This window comes from Melozone crissalis, unplaced genomic scaffold (genome assembly GCF_028551555.1).
Source record: "Melozone crissalis strain CALT ecotype California unplaced genomic scaffold, PUWL_Pcris_2 ptg000006l_1, whole genome shotgun sequence".
Lineage (NCBI taxonomy): Eukaryota > Metazoa > Chordata > Aves > Passeriformes > Passerellidae > Melozone > Melozone crissalis.
In genome coordinates, this window is record NW_026535784.1 from 18,497,757 (window position 1) to 18,510,730 (window position 12,974).

Here is a 12,974-nt window from a genome sequence, read left to right on the forward strand (position 1 = left end):
TTGCTAGAGTATCTACTGTCTACTATCACAATAATGATGTGGTCTTCTGGGGAGAAGAAAATGATAAGAAGAAAGCACTGAATATATTTTTTTCTCCCATGAAAGCCAAAAATGACTAGTAGTCATGTTTTTGGCTCAAAAATAAATGTCAGAAGTGGTACATAGTGGAATGCTTGAGGGAGGCATGCAAGATACATGCTTCAAGTCAGATCGAGGGTTATGGTAGATATTTGCATGCTCAGCAGCAGAATTTTCCACCCTGTTAAGAGCCAGTTATTAAAATTATTAGAGATGTCTCTACCCAAATTGAGGTGCAAATGAGACCATGTACCAAAGTCAATAGCATGGATTTTAATTTAACAGTAAATGTGAGGTAGAGAGGGAGAAGGAGAAAGAAATAGGAAAAGAAAGACACTGTGAATCCTGTGAATCCTGTTTGTCCCCTTCTTCTGGTCTTAGTGGGAGTGTCCCAGTATTGCCAAAACACTGGTCTCTGTCTTGATGGGGTGGGGCAAGCTGAATTCAATTATCTACTTGGAGTTTGTCCGAAATGCTGAAAGCAACATGTAGGCCTAACATACCTACTTTTTAAAGAGAGCTATAAGGATTTTGTGCCTGAAATGTGCACATATTTATGAGTAAAAGTATGACAGAAGTTTGACAGAATTTGAAATTTTATTTAGATGATACTACTCAGACAAGCTATCCATAAACATGGATAACCTGGAAAGCGTACTTGAAGTACTTTAAATGGTTATGAATCACATGAGAAAGAGCAGCACTAAACTGAATTTCAGTAGTGTTAGTTCTTTTCAATGTAACAGAATGCCAGGTCCTTTTATTCCTGATACTTATTTATATTTTTCAACCAGCCAAACACAGAAAGATGGCCTCTATCTCTAGTGGGAGCTAGGAGAAATAGATGTATGAGGAATTTCAGGACAGGGTTCAGGAATCTCTGCTGCTGCTGAGACTGTTTCATGTGGAGCTCTGAGAATGGAAATGTCTCTCTGAAGCTTTCATGCTGACTTTTTCGTCTTTGTTTGCAATGAAGAAGGACTGATTACAATACTTGAAAACAAACCTTGAATACTGTCATTAGCTATTTTTCTTTACAAGGAAAGAATGTATCTCTTTTTGAAGTTCCTGGCTGCTCTTTAGTCGTTGAAACAATGATAAATGCATTATGGATACAGGAGGAGATATTCTTCCTAGTGAATCAGAGCTTTCTGTAGTAGGTTCTTCTTCCAAAGCTTTGATATTTGGATTGGGACATGTGATAGAGAAGTATCAGATTTTAGGTCAGATTTCAAACAAAAAAATATGGGAAGACATTTTCACATTTAGGCAATTTAAGGAGAACTTAAAAGGACTGTGTACAAATATTTTGCTCTGCTATTATCTTCTAATCTCATTTTTTTTCTTTCTCAACACAGCCCTATTCATAGTTTCCAGTGTAAATGACAGTGAATCCAAGCTCAGTAGAGCTTGGGCAGAGCCATTGGAATCATCAGAGAGAAAACAACATTTTTCTGTTTTTTTTTCTTTTTTTTTAGTGGATGCTCCAAAGTCTAGCAAACCTTTAGCTGACCCTCAGATGTGTTCTGTGCTGAATTCTGGCATCCAGATCTCCTTCCTGGGACTTGCCTGTCAGTAAGGAGGTGGGTTGGTGGAGAGGTACACTCTCTGTACTTAATCCTACCCCCAAGTAGGATGTCTTGACTGCATATGTGGCCCCAGAAACTCATGGTGTTACTTGGGTGGGTGGAGCTAAATGTCTGTTTTAATATCTGGCCCATGCATCATGTGAAGGAACATTCTAGCTGAGTCCATCTTATTACATGCTTTTTTTTATTCTCTGCTGAATTGAAGATTTTTTTCCCCCTGATGCTTCTTATTTACACAACATTTTTTTCACAACAAAGTTTTTCTTTGCTCTACAAATTGCTGCTCTAATGGAAATATTTTTCTGTCATGACTTTTTCCTGTTCAAATAGAACACAGGAGAAGATATAGAAGAGGTCTTAATGGAGCTCAGCATAGGAATTCAGTTCTAATCTAGACTGTAAAATTTGTGTCCACCAAAAACTTTGGGATGTAGCTACAGGATAGAGTTTCTGGAGAAACAGCTAACATTTACACATCTGGTATGCTGACCACTTACATGACTAGAAAAAGAAAGAGCTACAAACAATGAATTTTTATACCAGTTTGGTAAGAAAAGTAACAAAAAATAGTGCTGGTTATCAGCTATCTGGCATGGATCAAAATTTCTAGCCACTGTTCTTACTACTGCAGTCAGTAGGCTATAAGTGTTTTCCAGGCCTTCCTGCAGGAAAACTGGTCTTTGCTTTGCATGACTCAGATAAAATATAACATATTTAATAGCTTACCTTTTACTTTGTCCAGAGTAAATAAACAAGTTAAGTCTGGAAGTGCCATGTAATGACAGAAGCTTTTCATGTACTGCTGCTTCTGTGTTTAGCTCAGCAGCTTGACTTTTATGAAAACCTACTGTGGGAAAAATAGAAATGAATGAACTCTTCAAATGGCTGTGAATTTCAAGTTCAGGATACTAATTGATTGCATTTCCAAATGCAATGTAGAGCATTCCTCCCTAAAGATTTTGGGAATGGATGCTTTCTGCTCACCCTAGCAAAAAGGATAGCAGAAAGTTTCCCTATGTCTCTGTAGGTCCTTGTGTACTTGTGTGCTTGGCCTAGACACAGGCCTTGATTTCCACATTCATTTAATTCCTTCATTATATAAATTGAACAAAAATTGCACCCAATTCACTACTGTAAACAGAAATAAAGGCACAAAACCCTTGACATTCTGTCTAACAATTGTTTAACAGAACTTAAATGAAATCTACAAATAAAATGAAATGACAGTGTAAAGCACTTACCATATGAATAATTGGGCATTACAATAGCAACAGTATGCTTGGTTTGTTCTTGTCTGTATTATTTCCATTTAGCAGCTGCTAAACCTGACAAACAATTGCCAGATGCAAGAGTTCTCTGATGGGGACATGAACGTGCTCTGAGTGTCCTCATGAACTTTACTACAGTCAAAAAGTGATTCTGGACCTGCAGAAAAGTAGACAGATGTTTTGCTGACTTTGCAAATGGGTATATTCCTTCTCTGAACAAGTGGGAAATGCACTAAATCTGTCTCAGGTAGAAACAGTTTGGTTAGCATTCACTATTCAAATTATTTGCTTTTGTAATCTCTGAAGTGTAGAGCATGTTGTTCACAAACTTTACTTGTTGCAAAATGAACAAATTCAGCTCACCCCACATGCTTTTACAAACCTGCTCCCCAACAACAGGAGTGAAATCCAGGTCTTTTGAATATCTGTGTCCTGATGATTACTCTGCTAATTTTGTATTAAGAATTAGAGATTACAGAATATGCTTTTGATTACTGCCAGTGTAATAGAGTTGGAGACAGTTGCAAACAGTCCTTTGTAGAGTGAAAAAAAAAATTAGTATCACAAAACATGTCACTGTGAATTCATACCATCTGTCTAATGATGAATGACACCAGTGTGGTTGGTATCAAGTCAGCCTACAGATTGGTTATATATATTTAGTAACCTGCAAATACATCACACAAAATAGCCCTGCACACGCTGTGCATCAAAGCAGAGCATATAATGCTTTGTCACAGGGTAAACTGGTCTATTAAAATGGTCACATGTTCAGAAATGAAGAAGGCAGTTGCTGATTTCAGCCCATTTTATTCTTTGTTTTTTACATATTCTCTCCTGAAGTCTCATTTCATGATTCAGGTTCCATTTTGCTGCTATTTTAATGCCAGAAATTTTATTATTTTTTTTATACCTTTTATTCTCTGATCCATGGGAATGTCATGAGGTACCTTTTTAATAGTAATTTCAAACAGCATATTCTACACTTCTTCAGGAAAGTGCAAACAATCGTTGCTTCTTATTACATGTCTAGATGCACTTTCAAACATTTTGCTACAATTTAATGTTATTGATTTTTGGTTCTTTCCAGAGTCGAAGCAGGTAGTGCTCCAAACTTAGTGAAATGAAACACCTAGGGGAGATTTTCTACTTGTGTAAGGTGTAGAAATTGAAGTAAATGTATGATGAACTCTGACAGCAAGATTTACCTATATATTAAAGAAAATACATCAGAATTATAAATGAGATTAGAGTTACCTTCTATTCTCTTCTGGGTTTTTTTTCCTTCCTGGTACAGCTATAAGCATCTCACTTGGCATAATGTTATTGTTACTTTAGCTTAGTTTTTCATTATAAAAGTATTAAAGGATTTGCCTCACTTGACCTAATATGAGTGATTTGAAAGGTAAATATTGAGACTAAGTTTATTATCTAGACTCCCCTACTTTGTCATGGATGAAAGATGTAATGAGTTGCCTCTGCAGGTGCCTTCTTTCGTGGAACATGACTTCTCAGATGTCAGTCTCAGAGTAGATGTTTGTCTTTCAGTTTTCCACATACAGCATCTGTCCCCTGGTCTTCATCTAGTACTGGTGTCAGTTCTATGTCAAGCAGAAGCAGCAGAAGTCAACAATTAGCAGGAGCATCATCTTCTTTGTTTCTTTCAACTTAGTGATATATTAAACATGATAAATCTGTGCATTTTATTGGCAGCCATATTATTTATCACAGCATAACGGTTGTTTGTTGGTCCAGTTCCTTGTGAAATGAAAGAATTACATAAAAAGGAGTGGATGAAATAGCTTATTTACAAGTGTTTGCTCTTTTTTTTTACAGAGTGCTTCTCTATCCAGGCGAGATCTCTAGAGACACTTTATTTCCTGTGTGCTTTGACTTTATGGTTGCTGGAACCCCTGTCCTTGAATTAATCAGTGGCAGAGCATTAGAACCAAACAAAGCAGAAACAAAAACTTACAATAGCCAAATGATTCAGGAAGAGTAAAAATTATGGACAAGAAATATCTCACTACAGTAAAACTCCTGGGTTTTTAACAGATACTGCTCATTAAATGAGATAAGCCTTTGAATGAACAGAAGTGTGTGTAGGAAAGCTAAAAATGATAAACAGAAATAAAAGAGTTGGCAGGGTACAGCATCAAACTGTACAAATTGAGTAAGTTTAGACATTTAATACAGTTTTAGTCTACAGGAGGAACAGAGATGCTCAGTCAAGTTTTATCCTTTCTGTTTTGCTGAGATGCAACAGGCAGATGGTAGAAATATGTGCATCTCAGGTTTTTGATCTCTCAAATGTCTTATGTCACAGATACAACCTGTTTAGAGTCTTAATCTGTTTACTACTGGATATGTGCACTTAGACCCAGAATCACTAATTTGCTCACAGAAGGTCCACAGCTGGAACACCAGGATGAAATCTTATGCATGTAAATGCTTCTGTCAAGACGCACTCTCCTCTTTGCTTAATTATTTCGTTTTGCAGAGAAAACTATGCATACAGTTTCTTATCTGTCATAACCAGACATAAAAATATTTCCCAGTGAATAATGGAACTGCCATGAAACTAAACAGCAAGCTAATTTCCAACTAACAGAGTACAAGATGTGAACAGTATTTGGAGTGTTTTTAAAATGTGGTACTGATTAATTCTGCATTTATTCAATGCTAAATTAACTTTCTAAGTCACTCAGGTATCATCAAGTTATTTGTGCTCCAGACAATACAAGCTTACTCATTGCCTGCAACAGCAGTAAAATGGTTTCTGTTAAAGGACATATAGTGCCAATGGGAGTCAAAATTTTTGTGCAAAATACGTGTGCTTTAGAAGATCTGATGTTTTAAATGTGTGGCAATTATTTGAAAGACAGTTGGTTTGTGTTGTTTAAATAAAAATGAATATGAACAAAGTAAATTACTTCAGGTTTCCAAGCCACTCAGATAGTCATGGAAATACTATGATATAATTAATTTCAGCATAGGTAGCAGGCTGAGTAATTTCTCCAGGTGTCTTGCAGCCCTGTTTGGATAATTCCATAAAAGATACTTTGAACTATTCATTCTTCTACAGAATGTTCTTTGTTCTGAGTCACATTTTAGTACTAATGAAATATATTTCTTGTCAAAACTCCTGTGGGCAAGTGGCTATGACAATCAGTGTGATTCAGCATCCTCCTCCTCAAATGAATTTCACAAATATTCTTATAACTGTATTCAATATTAGTACAGACTTTGATACTAGATGTTTCTCTTTGAAAGATAAGTAACAATGTATTTTAACTCTTGTAACTTATTTTTAACTATTTTTTCTGCATAAATTATAGTAGTCAATAATACAGTGAATCATCTCATGTAGAAAGAAGTGTGGCAAACAGTGCTATGAAATGCCACTAATCATTGTGTTTCCATTTTGTGGATGGGAGAGAAGTAATTTTAGATTTCAGCCTTGAAAAATCGTGATTTTATTTGGGCTGAAGAATAATATTTTCATGCCTCTTGTTCTAAATAAAGTCAAAATAACCCCCACATAATTATTGAAAGATTTGAACCTGCATTTTTAAAATCTTGACCAGAAAGTCTCAGATGCTTGAAGCTCTGCAGCTGCTTGTGCGTGCAGGTGTTACCATTCTGGGCTGGCTGAGCATCTAGGGACTCATTTCACTCCTACACCTGTTGGGGGGTCACAGCCTTCAGGAAGCAATTCAGTATTCATGAGTCTAGAGGGAAAATTAGGTTTTGGAGAGTGTCTAGGGAATGTTTGTCAGGAAAGTGAGAAGGGGATTAAGGTTTTTATGCTGCATTTTTCTTTAAATGAAGAAAACACAGAAATAGCACTGTAAGTAGGAATCATCATGCAAACTCAGAAGCAGCTTGGAGGTTTAAGGTGCTACTACATGATACTGAGTAGACATAGCTAGAAACCTCAAGTGTGGGTTGGTTATTTTTACATCTAGAGCTGGGTGCTGAACACTGTGGCACCCCCTACTTGTGATTTGCTAGGATAGGGCAATGTGATTCCCTGTGGGTGAATCCATGTTACCCTACTTCTTATTGGTGATCCTTGTTGCCTCAATTAATTAGCTTTCTCCTACTCCTTGTTCAGATTCCCCTGCCCAGTCCCTGACAAAGCAGAACATACGCTGTGGTTGCTGTGTGGTGCTAGCTACGACTCAGTTTTATTTAATAACATTGTGTTATTAAATAAATGTGCAACAAATTCTGACTAATTGTTTCTCCACTTCTCTGCCAGTCTGTGAAAAGGTCAGCACTGAAAACCATCAAGTAGCAGCTCCTTGCTGAATCTCCAAAAGGTTGGGTAAAAAGCAGACTTTGGTGAATGAAGTTTGACTGGTAGGGGAGTTAAATGTTTTGATGAAAGGAATGCACTTATCATTGATTCGGGTGCTGAAGTTTTTCATGATTCCCCCAGATGCAATGAACATAAACACTTTTGACTTTGTAGGTCTCATGAAAAACTCTTCCTCTTTGCCATTTCTAGCAAATCAAACTGCTTTCATATACACTTGTGTAATTGCTATTATTTTGTTTATTACAGAATCACAGAATCAGAGAATATAATGAGTTCAAAGGGACCTATAAGGGTCACCAAAGTACAGCTCCTGCCCCTATGCAGAACACCCCAAAGGTCACATTGTGGGCCTGAAAGCATTGTCCAAATGCTTTTTGAACCCTTCCCTTCCCTTCCCTTCCCTTCCCTTCCCTTCCCTTCCCTTCCCCTTATTTTAATCAATGAATATAATTTCTCCCTTTCTTGCTTTCTTCCTTAGTGCTAAAAAGTACACAATGTCCTTTTAATATTTAATTAATGAGATCACTTTACAGGTTTTAGTTTAAAGGTAACCATAGCACAAATGCATCCATTATTAACTGCAGAAGGCAGCGGCTTCTTGGGAACCCTCTTTAGTTTAATATGAGAACCCCTGTCAGCAGAAAACAGCGCTGATATTGTTGTTAAGTGTGACAGACTGGCGAGTGCAATGGGCACCACGCTGGAACAATGCAAGCTGCTGATTTCCATGGAGGAGGCGATGTTCAAGGGCGAGGCCAAGGCGGACGGCGAGCGGCTGCTGAGGAAGGTTCGGTTCCGCGTGGCGTCCTCGCACAGCGGGCGCGTGCTGAAGGAGGTGTACGCCGACGGCGAGGCCGCCGACTCGCTGGACTCCGAGTACGCCAGCAGCTCTGAGACCGACCAGACGAGCCGGCTGAGCGAGGTGGACGGGCAGCACAACGGGCACACGGGGTCGGAGTGCGATGAGAATGACAATGAGCAGGACGACTTGCTCATTCTTGTCAGAGCCACTAAAGAGAAGGGGTTTGGTACAAAGCGAGTCAACATCCTCAGCAAAAATGGCACAGTCAGGGGAGTCAAGCATAAAGTCAGCGCTGGTCAAGCCCTTTTTGACAATTTGGCAAAAGTATTTCAGGTAGGTGGTGCAGATCTGCTGGCTGTAAGCTGTCTCTCTGTCCCTTTTAACTCCACACATTATTCTTCCCTTTGTTCAGACTGCTGTCATTTAGGATTTCTCAATATTCTGTCTCGTTCCCATTGCTATTTACTTGCACAAGAGGGGCTCATCGGTCCTTCTAGTATCAAACAGCTCCACACTCCATATTGGCTGTGAACTTTGCTTTTCAAAATTGATCTTATATTTGTTGAGTATAAATATGTATGTTGTGATTCCCATGTCTGGATGAGGAAAGAAATGTGCCAGAGGATTCAACTGGGGCTCTGCTGGAGATCTGTACAGGTCTCCTGTACAGGGACGTGTCATGTTTCCTCTCCTATTATATTAATTCTAATGAGGTTACAATGTTATCTACTGTCCCCTACATGTAAATATGTATACTTGTAAATTCCATTCTGTTTAATCTGCAGAGTAGATCAAAGTAGGTGCAGGGTGGCAGCAATGACGGTTTTCCCACATGAAAATTTCAGGGGAATGAAATCTTAGTAAGAGGTCTCTTTTATTAATGTCTGTTTTCTATCTATTTTATAGAAGGAGCGGAATATCTGTATTTGAAACAGTATATGCCACACTAATGCCTTAGTCAGAGAAACACAGGCCTTCAGAAAAATCAAGTAAAAGTTCTAAAATATTTATCTCATATATATAATTTATCTGTATATGCTATTCAAGCCTTTCAATCATTAATATTCACACAGACAGCAACAAATGTGCAACCACACTCTTTCTGATGTTCTTAAAACCCAGAATGATGCTTTTCAATTAAATTATCCTGTGATGGTTTCAGGGCATTACTTTGAAACTTTTTATGCAGTTTTAAATCATGGGGAATTTGATTTTAATAATGATTCTTTTTGCATTTTGAAATTACTTTGAAATGAGATTATTTCATATTACATTAATAAATGACAATAGATTAACATTCTCTTGCTTCTGGATAGGAATTTATCCTCTGTATCATAGCTAAATGAACAGTCTTTTTGTCAATATGATTGTTCCTGAAGAAGTTGATGTTTCAGAGAAGAATTTCCTGTTCGTTTTCATTCTTTACATCACATCACATCACATAGCACTCAAGTAATTTGCTTTCTTTCAAGCTACTCTTGGAAGAGTTTGTCTTTAATTCCTTATTCTGATAAAATTTGTAACAAATTGACTTTTTAAAAGTAGATTTGAATTGATAAGTATTAACTGAGGCATGTTTGGGTTCTTCTCCAACTTCAATTCCATTGTTCCGTGCTATTTCACTACACAGAGTACCCAATTTCACCCCACTAGCCTCATTCCCTTCTGAAAGCTCTCTTCTACTACATCAGTAGCACTAAGCTAAGAAATTTGAATAAGCAAAATAAACAGACCCATTTGAAGACATATGCACCTTAATTAGTGTCCCTGCCTTATTGCTTTTTCTATCCCCAGTTTTAGGTTGGAAGTTCTTCAGGAAAGGCCCATGGACTGAAATCAATGTACTTTAATTGTAAGGCTTCTTGTAGTCCTAGCAGAGCTAATGGTAGGACCAGTGATATCTCCATGAGGTTTTTTGCCAGAAGAAAGTATTTTCCTGAAAGGAGGCATATTCATCTTATATATAACTTCAGAAAAGTAGATGTTTCCAAGTCTGCCACAGAATTCCTTAATTAAAACCTGCAAAATGATGACTGGTTTAAAAGGTGGTAAAGATTTTTTAATTGACAATATCATACTGTGGAAGAAAGGGGAAAAATTAAATAATCAGATGAAAACAGTTTTTCATACGGCATGTAATTCCAATGAAGAGCTCTGCTACAGGCATTGCAAAGTCCAAAAGAAAAGGTGGGTTTTCAAAGTGGATGAGGAAAAATACATATGGAACTGAAAAGCTTCTTCCTAGGCATGTCTAGATGAGTGATGTCCAGAAAAAACTGTATATACTTACATTAAGACATATATTCAACAATACAGAGGATGGAATGATTTGAGGTTTCTACACAAATTCAGATTTCCCCAGAGGTAAAGCCCTAAGTCTAGTGAAAAATAATGATGGTTTGCAAGTCTTTTATGTCATACTCTGAGCCAATTTTGTATGCCACATGCTGAGCACAGAGGAGAGCAAAACACAAAGGTTAGCTTTGAGATGGATTTGAAACGGTTTGATCCTAATGAGAAGTATGATTGAAATCCATCCAATTACAAATGAAATGATGGCCTTTAGAATGAGATTAGAGGATGATTTGTAGTTTTCTGTAAGCACGTTCCAGACAATTAATTGAGCTGTAATACCAGTTAGAGAACAACAAGAGTTCTTCTTTCAAGGCTAAGGAAAATAGAAAGATGTCTTTGTTAGCAGGTACAACACAAAATCTCTCAATCTGGGCATTTTTTCTGAGTTACCCTCTTGATTATGTGAGGTCATCTCCAGTTACATATTTCTCTTTGATAAGCAGCAGCAAATATATAACTACAGTTAAGAGAGTGCTCCTCCCTGAGGAGAGTCCATCTCTGCCCCTTGGATGGTTCAACAGGAGGAACTCTATGACATGAATGCATTGTACATTTCTCAGTGTTAGTGTCAAGTCAGTATTTTTAATCTCAGAGTATGCACATGAACTCTCGACTGTCCTGTATTCTAAGCACTGATATATTCTTGTATGCAAATGCTTCTTATTTAGTATTTACAATATCACTGTCTTACTAAAATGTGCATGTAAGAAGCCAAATATTTGAGTGTGTGTGAGTGTCCTGAGATCCTGAAACTAGGGGGTGGCTTTTTTCTGTGATATCAGCATTCTGATTCTCCAGATTATCTACAAATTCCTTTAATATACAATTTCCCCAAATCTCCTAGAGGCTCCCTTTGAGAGAGGAGAGATCCTTTAAAGTAAATCGCTTTGTTCATATGTTCTAGAGGTAAGCTGGGGTTCATTAACTGGGCTTCATTATGTTGTGCAGTCAAGACCTTTCATTTTCTCTGTTCAAATAGCTGTGCTAAAAGCACTTGTGTATTTTAATGTTCTATGGAAATATTTGGATTTGTGTGAATATTTTTTTCACACTTTCTTACTACAGCCTTTCTATAGAATTGGTTCAGACACTTTCTTCCCACAACAAACTTATCAGAAAGAAATCACACCTTCTGGAGCTTTTTTAAATTTTAAGAGTGATGTAAGGCAGGAAGTATTTTTAGATGAAAAGGTCTTTTTGGTCGTTGTTGCTATATGATTCAAGCCTGGTCTGAGAATGTATATCTAGATGTGTATCCCCTGCTACATCTTCCCACAGTCAGTCACCCAGCACTTCCCTCACCCGTTCAATCTATGACCTCTCATTTCCACTGTTCTCTGAGAAGCTGAGTCCTTCACATTACTCTGTCTGAGGACTGTGTCCCCAGATGAGAGCTGCTCCAGTGCTGTGACAGTAAAGGTCTCCCTCTAGGTCACCCTTGCACACCAGCTCATCCCCTGGTGAAGCTGCTGCCAGGTGAGTGGGGGCCAGCACAGCCATGGGGAAGGAATGTGGGGTGGAGCAGGACACGTCCAGGGGTTTCCTCAGCTTCAAGGCAGAACATTCTGGGGAGGAAAGGTGGGGAAGAGACCAGCTCTACTGATGCTTCAGGACAGCATGGTTTCCATGGCAACACCTCCAGCCTTTTCTTCCCTGGGGTGAATGCCACAAACAGGCTGTTGACATGGCAACCACATCCTGGCAGGGTGAGGGAGTGGTGGCTGGGGTGGTGATGGCTGTTAACATAACAACCACTCCGGGTCGGGAAGGGGGGAGGGAGGTCACCGTGGTCATCTGTGGCAGGCAGGGACCGTCACACGTGTCACCCAGCCTCCGCCAGCACCTAACCTGGGCCTGGGGATAGCCTCCCACAGGGCTGGAAATGCAGGCGGCAGACAGCTGGGAACGGTTTATTTGTGAGAAACACACACTGCTGAGAATCCTGAAATGCAGGAGGGAGCTGGAGCTCCCACTCTCCCTGTTCATGCACCTCCTTGGTATAAATTTTCTCCTGCTGAGACTCTAAAGCTGACAGCATTGGCAGCTGTGAAGCTGGGGACATGACTTGCCAATTGTGTCAGAAGCATAAACCCCTTCTCTGCATATCTGAAGTAATTGTGGTTTTATTTCAGTATACTAACAAAAATTCCGTATTCTAATATTTCAATATTGTTTAAATGCAAATGGTTATGAATATTTCCTGTAACTTTCTTTAAAAAGAGGTAGTGAAATAACTATTTTTTCCTTGAAATAAATATAATTCTCCTCACAACTAATTTTTATGACTAAGCCATTCCTATGGCTATGGCCAAGTCTCATAGAGCAAAAATCCTCGGGTTATCTCGTATATTACTATATATTATATAATCATATATTATTAAGTAGTGCAATGATCATTTTATGCCAAACTGGCATCCCAATGTGCAATGGAGCTCAGCCAAAGGTTTTACACAGGTCCCTCCTCATTTTCCATGTTTCAGCATGGGTATTTTTCCTCTATTCCCATACTTACACACTCCAGTGGCCTTCCAGCTTCCTCTGAAAGGTCAGGTTCTGCT

At 38.5% G+C, this 12,974-nt stretch overlaps 1 protein-coding gene across 2 annotated transcripts in view; it reads left to right on the forward strand.

Annotated features, from left to right (window-relative positions):
- Positions 1 to 7,790: 7,790 nt before the first annotated feature.
- GRXCR1 (glutaredoxin and cysteine rich domain containing 1) overlaps positions 7,791 to 12,974 on the forward strand; it is a 38,666-nt gene continuing 33,482 nt past the window's right edge. Inside the window, exon 1 of one of the 2 annotated variants that reach the window (XM_054295844.1) lies at positions 7,791 to 8,415. In XM_054295844.1, coding sequence (XP_054151819.1) covers positions 7,948 to 8,415 — 468 coding nt within the window. In that variant the 5' untranslated portion in view covers positions 7,791 to 7,947. The remainder of the gene's footprint in view (positions 8,416 to 12,974) is intronic. The other variant, XM_054295843.1, reaches the window with a different exon arrangement.